The 16,991-nt window shown below is 44.3% G+C and overlaps 1 protein-coding gene across 4 annotated transcripts in view; it reads right to left on the bottom strand.

Moving 5' to 3' along the window:
- JADE3 (jade family PHD finger 3) overlaps positions 1–16,991 on the bottom strand; it is a 79,982-nt gene that overhangs the window by 21,837 nt on the left and 41,154 nt on the right. For all 4 annotated transcript variants that reach the window (XM_074992125.1, XM_074992106.1, XM_074992114.1 and 1 more), the window contains one exon: positions 3,502–3,659. In XM_074992125.1, coding sequence (XP_074848226.1) covers positions 3,502–3,659 — 158 coding nt within the window. The remainder of the gene's footprint in view (positions 1–3,501; positions 3,660–16,991) is intronic.

Below are 16,991 nucleotides of genomic sequence, written 5' to 3'. Positions count from 1 at the left end.
CGAAAATGATTAAGGGGCTGGAGCATGTGATCTATGAAGAGAGGCTGAGGGATCTGGGCTTATTTAATTTGCAGAAGAGAACAGTGAGGGGTGATTTAATACCAGCTTTCAACTTCCTGAAGGGGTGCTTTAAAAAGGATGGAGAGAAACTGTTCAGTGGTGACAGACAGCAGAACAAGGGGTAATGGTGTGAAGTTTACCAAAGGAGAGGAGTAGCTTGGATATTAGGAAAATCTACTTCACCAGGAGGATGGTGAAGCACTGGAATGCATTGCCTAGAGAGGTGGTGGAATCTCCATCCCTGGAAATTTTAAATTTCAGCTACACAGTCATGACTGGGATGATTTAGTTGGGGTTGATCCTGCTCGGAGTAGAGAGCTGAACTCAATGACCTCTTGAAGTCCCTTCCAGCTCTGTGATTTTATGAAAATGAAATTATGGTCAAAAATATAAACCTAAACTCAGGCACCTGAAAGTAGGATTTCCTAATGGGTTTAAGCGACATGAGAACAGAAGTCCTACTGACTTCTGTGGAACTTGTGTCTTAAATCAGTTAGGCTTTTAATGAAAGTCTCAATTCATTGGTGCTCACAATATTGAAAAATTTGAATTATGTCAAAAATCTTTTATTTGAACATCTGCATCTCAAATATTATATTCCATTGGCTACGTCTACACGTGCACTCTACATCGAAATAGCTTATTTCGATGTAGCGACATCGAAATAGTCTATTTCGATGAATAACGTCTATATGTCCTCCAGGGCTGGCAACGTCGACGTTCAACTTCGATGTTGGGCAGCACCACATCGAAATAGGCGCTGCAAGGGAACATCTACACGCCAAAGTAGCACACATCGAAATAAGGGTGCCAGGAACAGCTGCAGACAGGGTCACAGGGCAGACTCAACAGCAAGCCCCTCCCTTAAAGGGCCCCTCCCAGACACAGTTGCACTAAACAACACAAGATCCACAGAGCTGATAACTGGTTGCAGACCCTGTGCATGCTGCATGGATCCCCAGCTGCAGCAGCAGCAGCCAGAAGCCCTGGGCTAAGGGCTGCTGCACACGATGACCATAGAGCCCCGCAGGGGCTGGAGAGAGAGTGTCTCTCAACCCCTCAGCTGATGGCTGCCATGGCGGACCCCGCTATTTCGATGGTGCGGGACGCGGATCGTCTACACGTGCCCTACTTCGACGTTCAACTTTGAAGTGGGGCGCTATTCCCATCCCCTCATGGGGTTAGCGACTTCGACGTCTCGCCACCTAACATCGATTTCAACTTCGAAATAGCGCCCAACAAGTGTAGCCGTGACGGGCGCTATTTCGAAGTTGGCGCCACTACTTCGAAGTAGCGTGCACGTGTAGACACAGCCATTGTGAACAAGCAGTTGAACCAACAGATCACATGCTGTATTACTGTACTACAAACGCACAGTAAGTCAGGTCTTATGAAAACCTGGAATGTTTTTAGCACGACGGTCTCCGAGATACGTATACACATTATGATTATGAATCTATGCATGTGTGTATAGAGAGGACAGTGCTCAGTCTGTACCGCAACTTCAACTACACTTCAGAGCGAGGCAGTGGGGGGCCCTTCCAAAGCCAGGTGTTTACAAGAAACTGGCTTCAAGTAACCACCCACTGTCCAGCCCAGTGAAAGGCAAGTGACAGACCTTAAGACTTCATGAGAAGACACTGACATCTGATCCCCAAAATACCAAGTCAAGGGGAGACATTCACACCCTGAGTTACCATGAGTAAGACTGCTATTTGCCACAGAGGTCACAGTTTCCATGATTTTCTGTGTCCTGAATGACTTCAGGCTCTGGCTATCTGCCTCCCTGCACCAGGGGGCTGCAGCTTTACCTCCGTGCTGGAGGGGCTGCGCCTTCCATCTTGTTTATTGTCCACGATTTTTCCTAGAAACAACCCTCACCATTTTAAACTTAGCCATGGAGTCACCATGCCCAAAGAGATGAAAGAAAAAACCTTTCAAAATCAGGCTGGGGACTGAAGGTTTTAAACCAGAGACTGAGGGATAGTCTAAGTGGCGGCTGTCTGCGAATGCTAGATTCCATTGCCATATCATGGGGAGGGAATGCTGGAAAGCTGTTAAAAAGGCGGTAAGTTACTTATATTAGTAAGGAACTTTTATCTAGAAGGGATAACAAAGCCCAAGATAGTGTCTAAGTTTATTTTTTCATCTATCTTGTACATACTCATTTTCCCTTAATATTTTATCTCTAAATTGAAAGTTCCTTCCCCTAATAAGTAAACTACTGGTTTATTTGTATCACAATCACGTTTCTGGTGTGCACACTGTACAGCATACGTATGACAAAATGCTGGTACCGGGGAAGTGGGGGAGGGGCAGATCTAGCTTCATGCCTTCGGGGGAGAAAGCAGTTCAACTCTCTGGTACTTATGAACTAGAGGAGGAAGGATCCGGGGAAACTGGAGACTGCAAGGGCTTCTGGTATCACCTTGCAAGGATAATTAGTCAGAGACCTGGGATAAGAGACTTTCTGCTTGAGGGTTGGCTATGGTGTCAGAGATCTGAACCCTAGAGATATTACCTCCAAGGTAACAGGGCAGGTGGTAAACAAACACTTAGTGGTCTGGGTGATCCCCAATATGGCAGTCGCCAAATTTCAAGAAGGGAAAAAGTGGTAAGAGGCCTTCTGGAAGAGGCTCACAAATGATTAGCAACTCTGAAGCCTGGAATTATTTAAGCCCCAAGGTCAAAGAGGCTTGGCTAGTGCACAGATGTCTGGCAATGAACAACCAACTGCAGGATAAAGGACTTACACGGAAAATAGAAGGAACATATAAACTAAAAGGGGTAGAGACAGGATAATGAATAGGATTTCCACCTAGTATTTATTACAGTGAAAGTTTCCATCACCTTATGTCATGGCAGACGCAAGTTAGTGGAGGCAGCAGAGAAGAAATGCTTATGCTTCGTCCCCTGCTACCCCCGCCAATGATTCTGGAAGGTTCTTACCTTCCTCTGAATCTTTGACAGGTATCAGTCACTGCTGAAGACTAAATCCTGTCCAAGGTGGTTTAAGAGTTTGCAGCATTATTGCAGGTCACATTTTTGTGATTTTTATGGGTAGGTGTGTGTAATAACCAATACTACAGAATCCTTTTTCTATTTGGTTGGTCACAGCACATTAGATGATCATTTAACGCAGTGGGCCAATTTTTTTTTTTTAAAAGTTTTATCCAAGTTTATCCTATTCAGAGCATTGCATATTTGCTTTCTGCCTTCAGTCCAGAGTTGCCAATTCTCACAGTCACAAATACCATTGACGCCGCCAGATTAGTAATATTTGGATTTTAAAAGATTTTAGGACTTGAGGCATTTGTACCCCAGGTTAAAGTGTCCTAAGTAAGCAAGCATTAGCTGCAATTAGATTGTAAGTCCTTTGAGACAGGGACTCATTTTATGCTTTGTCCATTACCAGGCATGTACTTTTTTAAGACTAATTACCTGAGAGAAGGCTGTGGAATAGTGTCGGGACTGGCTGGCACCTGAACACCCTTTTCCCATTCTTGTTTCCATGTGTCCGCAAAGATGTAATATTCCTCAGGGTTAACATGATGAGAGTCGGGGAGTTTCATGGCACTAATGAGGTCCTTCCGGAACACCTGCAAAGACAATCCAGATATCCTATTTGAGGAAAGGCAGATCAATTAAACAGTTTTAATCGTTCTCCCTTCCTCTAACACAATAACCACCTTGTTAATACATTTAATGTGGTCAGTTATTAGTCAAATATTTTTAAAAAGAGGCTCTGTAAATTTAGGCAGTGGGTTGAAAAATTACTACTTGCAGTCTATCAGCACAAGTTGTGTCCCCTCCTCGAATCCTGTTCCTGCCTTCCCCTCACACACTAGCCCTTCTGCCCTGAGACTTCCCTACTTCCATTGAACATGAGGAGATCCCACCTTTACCAGACTGGGAGCCTTGCTGTCCATCTCTCCCTAGACATTAGTCCCATTTCTTCACAGAAAAGCACTGTGGATTTTCTACCCGTTTCCCTCTACCTGTAGCTTAATGTTTACTATCTCCCTCTTGTTTCCTCCAGTCTGAAAAAGTGGTCAATTACAAGCAAGAGGTGGAGGAGAAGGCTAGCAATCATTCACATTAGGGATGAAGTAGGGTTACTCAGAAACAGACAGGAGACCCTAATTACCTCTGCTTCAGCAGCCACAAATACCTTCTTCTGCCTCAGCCTCCCCAACCTTCCCAGCACCCACTGGTCTGTGCTCAGCGTATAAGACACAAACATTAGCTGGTATCTTAAGGATTAAATATGAACTTTACAATGCTCAACACTACATTCAGGATTTTGAGTGTCTTTTGATTGCATCCTGTTTCAGCCTTATTCAGCAGAAGCCATGTTATGCAATGCACACTTTCTAAAAATCTAATTCTTTGTGCACTGATATGGGTTTAAAAAGGAATTAAAATTTCTTAAAACCAAACATGTTATTTTAATGGAATGACCTCCAGAGACTGCCTCTTTCAGTTTGCCTCTTCAAAAAAGAGTACACACAATTTAGTAGAGTGGTTTAAGTGAAGGGCATATTTATAGTCTGCACTATACAGAAGTTAACAAATGCACTGATTGTATATACATGTTCATAGTCTATGAGCAAAAGCAGCTAGCCTGGCATATTTCAAAGAAACTAGCCTCAGGTGGATGTCATGGCTGCTGATGCTCGAACCAAAAAACCCTGCAATCCAAAAAAAATTATTTAAATAGGCAAAAGTCAATAGAAGGGGGAGAAAAATCTCTCTGGTGGGACTGGAGGAACTCCTGGTACCACTGAAATAAGGTAATAGAAAGATAGTAACTAGAGGCTTCAGACTCTTAGCTCCTTTATATCCTCTCTTCAATCTGATAGTATTAACCATCTTTGTGAAGAAAATTGATGTAGAATTCTCTTCAGAATGTCATTAGCCTGCACCTCAGCGTGAAGCACATTTTGAAAGCTGCACGGAAAGGTACCCATTAAACATGCTTTTTTGCAAGCATTCCCAACCCTAGGGCTACCGGGAAAACAGTAAGCACCAATTTTTTCAGCAGTTTAAATATTTTTAAATTTGTTCTAGCTATTAACACTTCAGTCAGCCAAGCAGAGTTTCCTTACAATACAAACATGTATTTGTTAATTATTTAAAAATTAACACAAATCACATCTGTCTTATTAAGATAGGCTGCTGGTAATTTGGGACAGAGATGGTGCCTCGTAATTGCATATCATCTTATTTTATGAAGGAGCCCACACTGAACAGATGCTTAACAAAAACAGACACAGTACAACGGACCCCAGAGGCTCCACCACATAACATCCTTGTATTAGAGCATTCCATTTTACACAAGTCTTCTCAGATTCCTCAAGCAACCAGAGCTCTTAGTTGCTAATTAGCAACTTTCAAGTCAATCTTTGGAGAAGTAACTTATAACCAATGAAATCACCAGCTCCAGACAAGTTAATAGAGCCTACCCTAGCCGCATCATTGTCAGTATCCTTCGAATCAACAAGAATGATTAGCTCCGAAGTTTGCCTATAATGGAGTGAGTGCACTGCAGGGAAACTAAAATCTGTTGAAATATTAACTTTTTCTAAACAACATAATACAGTAAAAACAAAGTGTTTTACACCAATTCAAATCCACATGACTTCCATCTTCACTGTGGAAGAAGACTGGTGAGAAAGAGAGAGACACTAACAGGGTATAGTTCTGAATAGTGTGGAAAAACCCCATCTATTAAACATAGCAGTTACTGGGTTAATTTGAGAATACGTTACAGTAAACCCTCGATTTAACAGGCTAATGGTGGGAAGGGTGTCCATTAAAACAGAACATGCATTAAATATTACCCACCCACCCCTGCCAGAACCCCCCACAGTCCCTGTCCCCCAAAAAACAAAAAAAGGGGGGGGACTCACCAGGCTGCAGCTGGTGGAGCTGGAACCACAGAGCCTGACATGCAGCAGGAACTGATGGACTGAGGCTAGAGGCACCTCACCAGGCGTGGATGCAGGGAGGGTTGCTGCACAGCTTGAAGGAGCCACTGCGTGCTCGCTCCTTTCACCAGGGGCTCCCCTGGTGAGAGGGGCATGTGGTCAGGGGGTGGCTTCTCCAGGCTGCGGCAGTGGTGAGCCCCTTAATTTTTTTTTTTTTTTTTTTTGGAGGGGTGGGTGTTTAGGATTTAACAGACCCCAGACTTCGGGAACAGGGTTGTCTGTAGTTTCCAAAGTCTGCTAAATCAGGGTCCATAAAAATCCAGGGTTTACTGTAGCTAACGTTATCCGAGGCAGAGCTTTACATACCGTGACCTTGTAAGTACTGCCAGCAGTGAAAAAAAACACATGATTTCATATTTCATTCTTGCCCATAAGTTAAGGAAGTACAGATTGGATCCATGGACTATAAGATGGACAGAAAGCTGGCTTGACGGTTGGCCTCAACGGGTATGGGTCAATGGCTCAATATCTGAATGGCAGTGGGTTTCAAGTGGAGTGCCACAAGGCTCAGCTCTGGAGTGCCACAAAGCTCAGATGTTGTTCAACACCTTTATTAACGACCTGGATGAGGGACTGAATTGCACCCTCAGCAAGTTTGCGCATGACATGAAGCTGGGGGGAGAGGTAGATAGGTTGGAGGGTAGAGAAAGGATCCAGAGTGACCTGGATAAATTGGAGGACTGGGACAAAAGAAATCTGATGTGGTTCAACAAGGAAAAGTGTAGAGTCCCGCACTTGGGACAGAAGAATCCCAAGCATTGTTATAGGCTGGCAACTGACTGGCTAAGCAGCACTACAGCGGAAAAGGACCTAGGGATTATAGTGGATGAAAGGCTGGATATGAGTGAACAGTGTGCCCTTGAAACCAAAGAGGTTAATGGCATATTAGGGTGCATTAGGAGGAGCATTTGGAGCAGATCTACAGAAGTGGTTGTTCCTGTCTATTCGGCACTGGTGAGGCCACATCTGGAGTATTGTGTCCAGTTTTGGGCTCCCCAGTACAAAAAAAGATGTGGATGTGCTGGAGCAAATTCAGCAGAGGGGAACAAAAATGATTAAGGGGATAGAGCACATGACTTATGAGGAGAGGCCCAGGGATTTGGGCTTGTTTCGTTTACAGAAGAGAAGACTTACAGGTGATTTAACAGAAGCCTTCAACTTCCTGAACGGGAGCTCTAAAGAGGATGGTGAGAAACTGTTCTCAGTGGTGTCAGCCAGCAGACCAAGGAGCAATGGTCTGAAGTTAGAGGGAGAGGAGCAGGAGGGTGGTGAAGCACTGGAATGCATTGCCTAGAGAGGAGGTAGATTCTCCATTCCTAGATATTTTTAAGTCCCGGCTTGACAAGGTCCTGTCTGGGATGACTTAGCTGGGGATGATCCTGACTGAGGCAGAGGGCTGGACTAAATGACCTCCTGAGGTCCCTTCCAGACCTATGATTCATATCAGAGTGATTACCAGTACTAGAAGTGCTATTAGCGAATTCAGTATTCGCAAGTCGGAGGGGGGCACCAAGATGTTCTACTCATTATCAAGTGATCCCCAAGAGATTCTCACAGCACTGTTTTAAGGCGAGTTCATTTTCTCATCATTATTTTATAAATGGGAGTTGTGTGATCTGTAAATTTACAAAGTTCAGTCCCTTGGGTCTGGACTATTTTTTTCTTTGTTACACAGTACCAGCCACAGAGTCTGTGCTCAGCTTATTAAGCACTCAGATTATTAAGCACTCTGCTTCAGGCACTAAAATAGATTTTTCAATACAGATATCACTAGCGCCTAGTCAGTCAATCAGACTTAAATGTTAGGCACAGAGATGCTCTCAAGCTGAGGGTAGTCAATAGGCAGGCCAAGGGCCAAATCTGAATCACAAGGCACCTTTGAACAAACCCTGAAATCTTTTTATTTACTTAATATTATTCCTCTTGGTATTATGAGTGGGAAAGGGGTAGGTTTAGAAGATAATATAAAAAAAGAACAAAGTTAAAAATCACTTAGGAAAGTTAGATGTCTGCAAGTCACCACGGCCTGATGAAATGCATCCCAGAATACTCAAGGAGTGGATAAAGGAGGTATCTGAGCCTTCAGCTACCATCTTTGGAAAATCATAGGAGACACGAGAGATTCCAGAAGACTGGAAAAAAGGAAATATAGTGCCCATCTATAAAAAGGGGAATAAGAACAATGCAGGAAACTACAGACCAGTCAGTTTAACTTCTGTGCCAGGAAAGATAATGGAACAAGTAATTAAGGAAGTCATCTGCAAACACTTGGAAGGTGGTATGCTGACAGAACAGCCAACATGGATTTGTAAGGAACAAATCATGTCAGCCTAATCTGATTGCTTTCTTTGATAGGATAATGAGCCTTGTGGATAAGGGAGAAGTGGTGGATGTGGGTATTTATTAACAAACATACATCCTACAAAGTTGATTGTATTATTTTTCTCTACCTGGGCCTTGGTCCGATCTCAGCCGCCAGTTGTTGAGGTAAAAGTAGACGTGAACCTCTTTTTTCCTTCAGGAAGGCCATGACAACTGCCATGAGACTGAACCAGAGCACTGAAAACCGGTGGAGCACATGGTATTAGCAAAAGTGTAAGGAACACAGCTGTAGCACTGTGTCTACTTTTGGGTACCACATTTCAGGAAAAAGGAGGATAAATTAGAGAACATTCAGAGAATAGCAACAAAAAAAGATTGAAGGTGTAGAAAACGTGGCTTGTGAGGAAAAATTGAAAAAATTGGGTTGGATTAGGTGAAGGGAAGAGAAGGGACATAACCATTTTCAAATACATAAGAAGTTGTTACAAGGAGGAGACAAACATTGTTCACCTTAACCTCTGAGGATAGGACATGAAGCAAAGGGGCTTAAATTGCTACAAGGGTGGGTGAGGTTGGTCATTAGGAAAGTTTCCTGTAAGGGACAATCAGTGCTGGAACAAACTGCCAAGGAAGGCTGTAGAATCTCCAACATTGGAGATTTTTAACAACACGAGACAAAAAGTCAGTCATGGATGGGCTAAATAGTACTTAGTCCTGCAATGCATGAGTGGAGATTAGATGACCTCTCGGGATCCTCTCCAGTTCTAGGATTCCACAGTTCAGGATTAATCTGACCAACCTTCTGAATCCCTGAAAGACTGCAATGTGAAAATAAGTGTCCTTCAAAAATCAAGGACAGTGTACCCGTACCCTGGATCGATGGAGGGGATGATGGAAGCCATACAAAATTTTAGTTTCTCATGAACTGGTTGTACACCTGGAGGTCCAGGATCAGTCTGAGTCTCCCATTAGTCCTTTGGGCTAGGAAATAACTGGAGAAGAACTCTCGAGTTCCATAGCCACTGTGGAAGCTTTTCCATATCTCCCAACCTTAGGAGCAACTGCACCTCTGGACTAAGAAGTTCCTTATGAGACAGGTCCCTAAAGGAAGGACAGGGAGGGAGGGAGAACACCTGAACTGAAGGATATATCAGTCCACTTAACACTTATCAGTCCAAGGTAATTTGGGCTCATGCCCCAAAAAAGTGAGAAATAGTCTATCCTGTCATTTCCCCCCGCCCTCCTCCCCCCAAAAAAACACACCTATCCACCCACACTAGGGAAATCTAGTTCAGTTTACTAAATTGCCCCTCATTGTCCCACCAAAGCCGCTTCTACACAAGCTGGCTACTTCAAAGTAGCCATGCCAACTTCGAAATAGCGCCCGCCACGTCTACACGTGGCGAGCGCTATTTCAAAGTGGAAATCGACGTAAGGCGGCGAGACGTCGAAGTCACTATCCCCAACAGGAAATGGGAATAGCGCCCTACTTCGACGTTGAACGTTGAAGTAGGGCACGTGTAGACGATCCGCGTCCCGCAACATCGAAATAGCGGGGTCCGCCATGGCAGCCATCAGCTGAGGGGTTGAGATGCTCTCTCCAGCCCCTGCGGGGCTCTATGGTCACCATGTGCAGCAGCCCTTAGCCCAAGGCTTCTGGCTGCTGTTGCTGCAGCTGGGGATCCATGCTGCATGCACAGGGTCTGCAACCAGTTGTCGACTCTGTGGATCTTGTGCTATTTAGTGCAAGTGTGTCTGGGAGGGGCCCTTTAAGGGAGCGGCTTGCTGTTGCCCGGGAAGTGCTAGTCCGCCCTGTGACCCTGTCTGCAGCTGTTCCTGGCACCCTTATTTCAATGTGGGCCGCTTTGGTGTGCAGACGCTCCCCTGCAGCGCCTACTTTGATGTAGTGCTGCCCATCATCGACGTTGAACATCAACAGCACCAGCCCTGGAGGACGTGTAGATGCTATTCATCGAAATAGCTTATTTCGATTTCACTACATCGAAATAAGCTATTTCGATGTAGCATCCCCATGTAGACGTAGCTCAAAAGTCCTGCTTGGACCCTTCTAGGTGTCTGCAGAAGAGGGGACAGATATGGACATAAGACAAGGAATGGGGTGAAAGCCTCGTCCTAAAACCCCTACTCTTCCTCTTACTATAGTCCTGCCAGGCGTGTGATAGGCCAGAGACTTGAAGCCATAAGCTTATTCTGTGATTAGGAACTGCAGAAGCCATTGACCAGACTGCTAAGCCTGCCACAGCTAAGGCTGGCTGCAGGGACACTCACAAGCAACTTGCCTTTTTCCATTATGGCCACAAATTCGTGCTCAGATTCCTGTGGTATCAGTTCTTTAAACTTTGCCATAGGAGTCCCAGGAGCTAAAACCACACTGTCTCAGAAGTGCTTGTTTATTCACAATCCTGAGCTGAAGTTCCCTAATGGACTTGGGCCTTCCTGACAAAGGTCTAATTTCTTAGCACTCCCGTCTGGGGGTGGAGTGGGGTGGGGGATATTGCTCCTGCTGTTCCTATTCATTGGCCACTGTCACCAAAGAGCCCACTGGTGAGTGGGTGTAAAGCTGGAACAAAAAAGTATTATTTTCTCAGCTCATTGCCATAAGCTGAAGAGATGCTGGAGTCTGCTATAAGACCTCGAGGGGTTCAAAATGCTATGCCATCCTTGGAAGGCCAGACCTTGCAGATTTTGCAGCACTCCATGAGCTTGCCCCTAGACACTTAAGGATGCAGGAATGGAGACCACTCACCAGCATAGGCTTATGGCAAGAACCACAAGGATTAAATGCTGAAGACTTAGGCTAGGTCTACACTGGCCATGGAAGATCAAACGCTTCGGTTTGATCTTCCAGGGTGCCATTTTGCGCATGTGCAAAATGATGCATTCTAGGATCAATGTTGAACCCAGAACTCCTTGCAAGCTGCAAGGACTCAGGAATGTTGGTGGGAAGAGTGCTCCCATCGACATTCTGCAGTGAAGACGAGGACCAACGTCGACGGCTACAAAATTGGTTTTAGGTGTGCAACTGATACACAGTTTTAGGTGCATCAGCCACTGACATTCCCAGTTAGGGCAGATGTAGCCTCAGGCCAGTGTCAGAAACTAAGCTAACTCCTGGGTGGTAAGAAGGAACTAAAGAGGGCAACAGGTCAGTGGGGCCCTTTATGCCAGCACTGCAGGGGGCACCAGAGCTGATCAGACAGATACCATGGAGGGAAAAAAAAAATTACAAACAGCAGTGCTTGGAGGCAAGAATACACAAAGTGGAATGGATAGGAGCACGGGGCAAACAGCCTCCATGGGCCCTGGCTCCATGCCCCTGGAAGGGGCAGGGCCAAGGGCAGTGAAACCTTAGCGCTGCTCAGTCTGCAGCATGGCCCTCCCCCACACCGAGCAGTGTTTCTGTGACACTTCACTGGGTCTGGAGCTCTAGTCGCCATTGCCAAAGTAGCAGTGGCGACAGCTGGAACTCTGGGCCCTTAAGAAGTGACAGGCCACAAGGCAACTGCCTGCTTTGCCAACACCCCCTCCCCATCGGCAGGCCTGGGCAGGAGCAAACACTCAAAGAATGCAAAAATAGACCAGTCCAGTATCTCACAGCTCTCTCCCCCCTTTAAAAAAAAACTTAAAACGGAAAACAGACATTGAGTTGAACGAGGGACGTGGCTGGAAAAAATGTTTTAGATGAGGGAAAAATGTTTTATAGCAAACAAGTTTGGCTCTTGGACCTAACCTTGCCTGAGCAGAAGAACTGAGAGCACAGGTGAGACAAGGAAGACAAAATTTCAGAACACCTGCTAGAATAAGAACTAGATCCTAGGATTACTAAAGCGAGAAAGGAACACCAGCTTACGCAGAATGCTCTTCTGCTTGGTAAACCAGAGCACTACACTTTCATACTTAAACAAAAAAAAAAAACCCCAAGGAGTAACAACAAGAAAATATTGAATAAAGAGCTTCCTGTGATCACGTTTCATTCATGGAATCTCTTTTGTAATGCACATCCCTAACAAAGTGCAAGCTAAAAATCCAGTATAAGTTGAACCTCTAGTCCAGAGCCCTCAGGACATGACCAATGCTGAAGCACAGAATTTGCCAAGCCATGAAAGGTCAATACTGTCTAGCAGCATTACCAACACTTCACTGCTTACTGGGCTCTTAGAAGACATTGAGGGATAAATTACAGATAAAGAACAGCACAGCACATTGACAGCCAGGACTGGTAGCTAAAAACAAACTTCATGGGACCACAGGAAACTTAGCCACGCCTATGATACGTGGACATCAAGGTAACTAAAATCATGCTGGATGATGGAATGTGCCCAATCAGGGGGTGCCAGACTAGAGAGGCTCAACCTGTAGTATTTTTATTTTAACGAGGAAAATACAGAATATTCTAACAGGAGACAATCAAATACCAGCCAACTCATCTGAAAACAGAAGCAGCCATGTTGACATGGTTGTCTAGTAAAATGGCTCCTTGAAACAAATACATTAAATGATCAAATCAAAAAAGCAATCTAGTAGCACTTTAAAAACTAACAAAATAATTTATTAGGTGATAGGCTTTCATGGGACAGACCCACTTCTTCAAAAGCTCATCACCTAATAAATTATTCTGTTAATCTTTAAAGTGCTACTGGACTGCTTTTCTGTTTTGATAACATATAGACTAGCATGGCTTTCTCTCTGTTACTATTAAAAAATGATGTTAGTGAGAGCTAGAAGAGTAAGAAAAACCAAGACTTGATGCTTTACTAACAAGTTCCTTCGTAACAATTTACACACTCAAATCACTACACGCTTTGTACTCTGTTTTCCATACAGATGAATATAGAATTCCTCCTATCCTTGCCTTTTCATTACCCTGTCATTCCCACAAAACTGCTCCACAACCACTTTGTGATCTCTTGTGGAAGTCATATTTTGCTAGGCAGCCTAGGTGGCCTTAAAAGAACAAGTTCTCCAGTATGTATCTAAATCACTGTAGGGCAGAGCCACAAAGCAGCTCACCAAGAGCTTCAGCAGCTACCAGTTCAGTCATTCATTTGGTATTCTGTGAAACAAAGATTACAGTGTAAGCTTAACCTCCTGACAGGCTGATCAATGCCAAGGGCAAATCTATGCCTTTTATTCTTAAATAGACAATGCTTATCTTGCCAAGCTACTGAAGGTAACACACACAGGTGTTGGCCTCTTACAAGTCTCCTGAAAGCTGAGATGACCTTAATTTACATTTATAACATGCATGCCCACAATTTGCTATTGTAGTTACAGTAATGTGAAATAGATCGGTGTTAATGGACAAGAGACCCGTGTTCATACCAAGATAATTTGGGAGAGAAGTGATACCAGTAAAAGAACAAAAATTTCTAGGGACTCAAGGCACAAAGGAGAGGTATTTCAGTCCTGTTTTACATGCAAATCTCAAACTACAGCCCATTAGTCCCTAAACTTCTGGACTGAGCTAGAGCCAGAAACAGGGCTGCAGCTCTAGCCAGGTAAGGGAGCAGACTGGGATAAGGGAGTCAAGGCTGGGGACCAGAGTGGAGTTTGAGGCCAGAAAGCACACCCCATAGTTGGGAGTGGGGGTCTCAAATCTGTCTGCACACTACACTGAGTGAATTTTGTGCCACCACACTGCAGAACTTGGCAGAAATTCACATGTGCATAGAAGTTCTTTCCTATCACAGAGATGGGCTTCAGTACTGCTGGCCCCCAGTAGGTATTGCAGAAGCTGACTAGGCCCAGCTCACACACAGAAGACAGTGCAGTGGGGGAGGACGGAGCTAGAGTGCTTCCAGCATCTGCAGTTCCCTGCATTCACAGAGGGAAGGAGAAGGAGGTGCACATGTAAGCCACTCCAGGGAAGCCTGGGACCAAGCATCAGACTGCTTTCTCTGCCTAGACCTGTGGGTTAGCGCAGGGGGAGGGGCTTACAGGAGGGCCAGGTGTCAGCAGGGCAGGCAACAGACGTCACCAAGCCCTAGTCAATGGGGAGAACAGGGTGGCCTCAGCTCCAGGCACCAGGGGCAGCCAGCCAGCTCCCAGCACTGCCTGGACTGGGCCACATGGAACTCCAGCAGCTATTTAAAGTAGCAGGCCAGAGGTCGAGGCCCTTATAAATCCCCAGACCCTGGGGCAACTGTCCCCTTTGCCTCCCCCTTCCCCAATCAGCGGCCCTGGGCGACTGAGTTAGGGGAGTTCTAAGGCTGGGGTCTGGGAGAGAAAGAGTGCAGGTATCTGGGCAAGGAACACCCCGCAGCCAGCGGGAAGACTGGCTGGGAGGCCCCCCCCATGGCAGGGGGAAAAGCAGGGGGGCACAGAAACAGTAACTGGATTGTCACAGGGGCTTCCTTTAACTTTCTACTCCTGAGGGAATTTTTGTTTATGTCTGTATTGCTACAGACATACTTGCTGACAGTCATTTTTAAATAAAATTACCAAAATAGTTCAAGCTGGTGTGATGATTCTGTAGTATTACTCTGACAACTTTTTAAAGTTCTGCACATTTTATTTATCCACAGAATTTTTATTTTTGGCATAGCATTCCCCGAAAAGTAGCCTATACTCAGTAGAGACTACTTAGCTCTGTGGCGTACCAAGGGCTGGGTGAGCGAGGCACACAGCTGAGGGGTGCGGCACAGAAAAATATAGAAAATTAATTTTAAGACAGCCAGTGCCATTTTATATTCTTACCTCAGGCACAAAATTAAACTAGTTACGGCACTGACTCAGCTACAGTCTCCAAAAAGTGCACAGGTATTAAGCACAATCTTTCCCTTTGCCAAAACTTAGTGATGGACTACACGTGCACCAACCCACAAAGCATATGAATATGCTCAACCCTAGCGAGTAAGACTTTCCATGCACCTTCCCAGTAGGGGTGGATTCACTATAACAGCAAGCATCAGTACCAAGATGATAGCTTCCAGGATTATTCAGCACACCAGAAAGACTGGCATTGAGGAGGAAGAGGAAAGGGCAGCCTCACAAATGTAGAAGTGCAACAAACAAGGAGTTGGAGGGGCCCCATGAGGCAGGGCAGGGGTTGAATTCCAACTACTAAAAAGCACACATTCTGCTAGGGAACCTGGAGTCCTCAGATGTCTGTATTCCTTCACTATCCACAAAGAGGACAACAGTGTACTACTGCTGCCAATTAATTCCAGTGGTAGAGGTCTGTGCTATAGATCTAAACACCTGACCTGTGCTGCTGGCCCAAGAGTTGCATGTCAGTAGATGCCTCATGAGGAAATTGGTTTTTCAGATTTTTAAAAAAGTTAGGAAGTTACTCAAAATAAAAACCTCTAAGTTCAAGCACCCAGAAGTTCCAAAATGACACAATTAAGGTTGCTTGTGAACACCTGAATTCATCCCCCTTCCATTATGAAAAAAGTCTTCATCACAATTACCTACTATTTGTTCCTCCCACAGAACTCCTCCAAGGGTGGACTATGCTCTAGAAATTTAACTGGGCCATATAATAGAAAGGGAATTCCCTATTGAATCGCTGAATAAGTTGTAGGTCTTGTAATGAGTGCGTGAGATGGGATTACACGCAAATGGAAAACATGGTGTCATAGTTAAGCCAGCTGAATTTTATCATACAGCATTAGATTTCTTATGGCAGTTTCCCAAAGTGTGGTACACAAAAGGATTTCAAGGGGTACATGGCAGAAAATAAATGACTAAACATCATAAGCACTGGGAAAGGGGGTACCCTGATAAGGCTGAAGTCCCAAAAGGGATTCTTGACTGTTTTAAGTTTAGAAAACACTGTCTTATGTGATGCTGGGCCAATCACTTAAACCTAGAAGTTCACAGGTGGTTACTAACCACTTACTCATTTTCTGGGCCCAGGTTGATGTACCTGGGTCTGAACTGCAGAACAGCTGAGTGCTCACTGCTGTAATTGAAGTCAGTCAATGAGTGCTGTGCTATGAACAAATAAAAACAAAAAGCTAACAAAAAAATTGTATGAGTATCTCAAATTAGACACACGAAGTGTATACCTGGTTTTCCATCTTTTGTAAAATGAGCATAATGCTTCCTTACCTAAAAGTGAAAACTAATTTGTTAATATTTGTGACCCCACTGATGCTATAGTGATAAGTACCAAAGGAAAAAAGGAAAAAAAAAAAAAAAAAAAAAGTAATTCAGTATTAAAAAGCAGGGAAATTTGGGGCAAGTTACACAAGCATTTTCATTACTGGAGGTCACCTCTCACAAGTTTTTCCAATTTGGCAGGACTAATCAGACCTTCTAGATGGACTTTAGCTCCAAAATTTAATCAATATCACTTACTTCTCTCACAAAGTAACAACACACAAAAGTGACCAAGAAGCCTTCTACTGGTTTTGAGGAGGATCATAACAAATGTTTCTTTTTTGTGATTATTTTCTGTTGATAAAAATCAATAGACAGTGGAAAATACAAAAAAATGGATTTAGTGTGTTTACATTTCCATATACTGCACACTTCATAAGATTTACAATGGTCTGATGAAATCATGCAATATTAGAGCTTATCCAAGTTTCAACACTAGACAAAACATCTTAGGGTAAAGAAATAATAATAAAGAGAAGCCATACATTAACA

The sequence above is a fragment of the Carettochelys insculpta genome, chromosome 1 (genome assembly GCF_033958435.1).
Source record: "Carettochelys insculpta isolate YL-2023 chromosome 1, ASM3395843v1, whole genome shotgun sequence".
NCBI classification, from domain to species: Eukaryota; Metazoa; Chordata; order Testudines; family Carettochelyidae; genus Carettochelys; species Carettochelys insculpta.
Note: the sequence above shows the minus strand (reverse complement) of the source record. Positions and strands in the feature narration are given on the sequence as shown.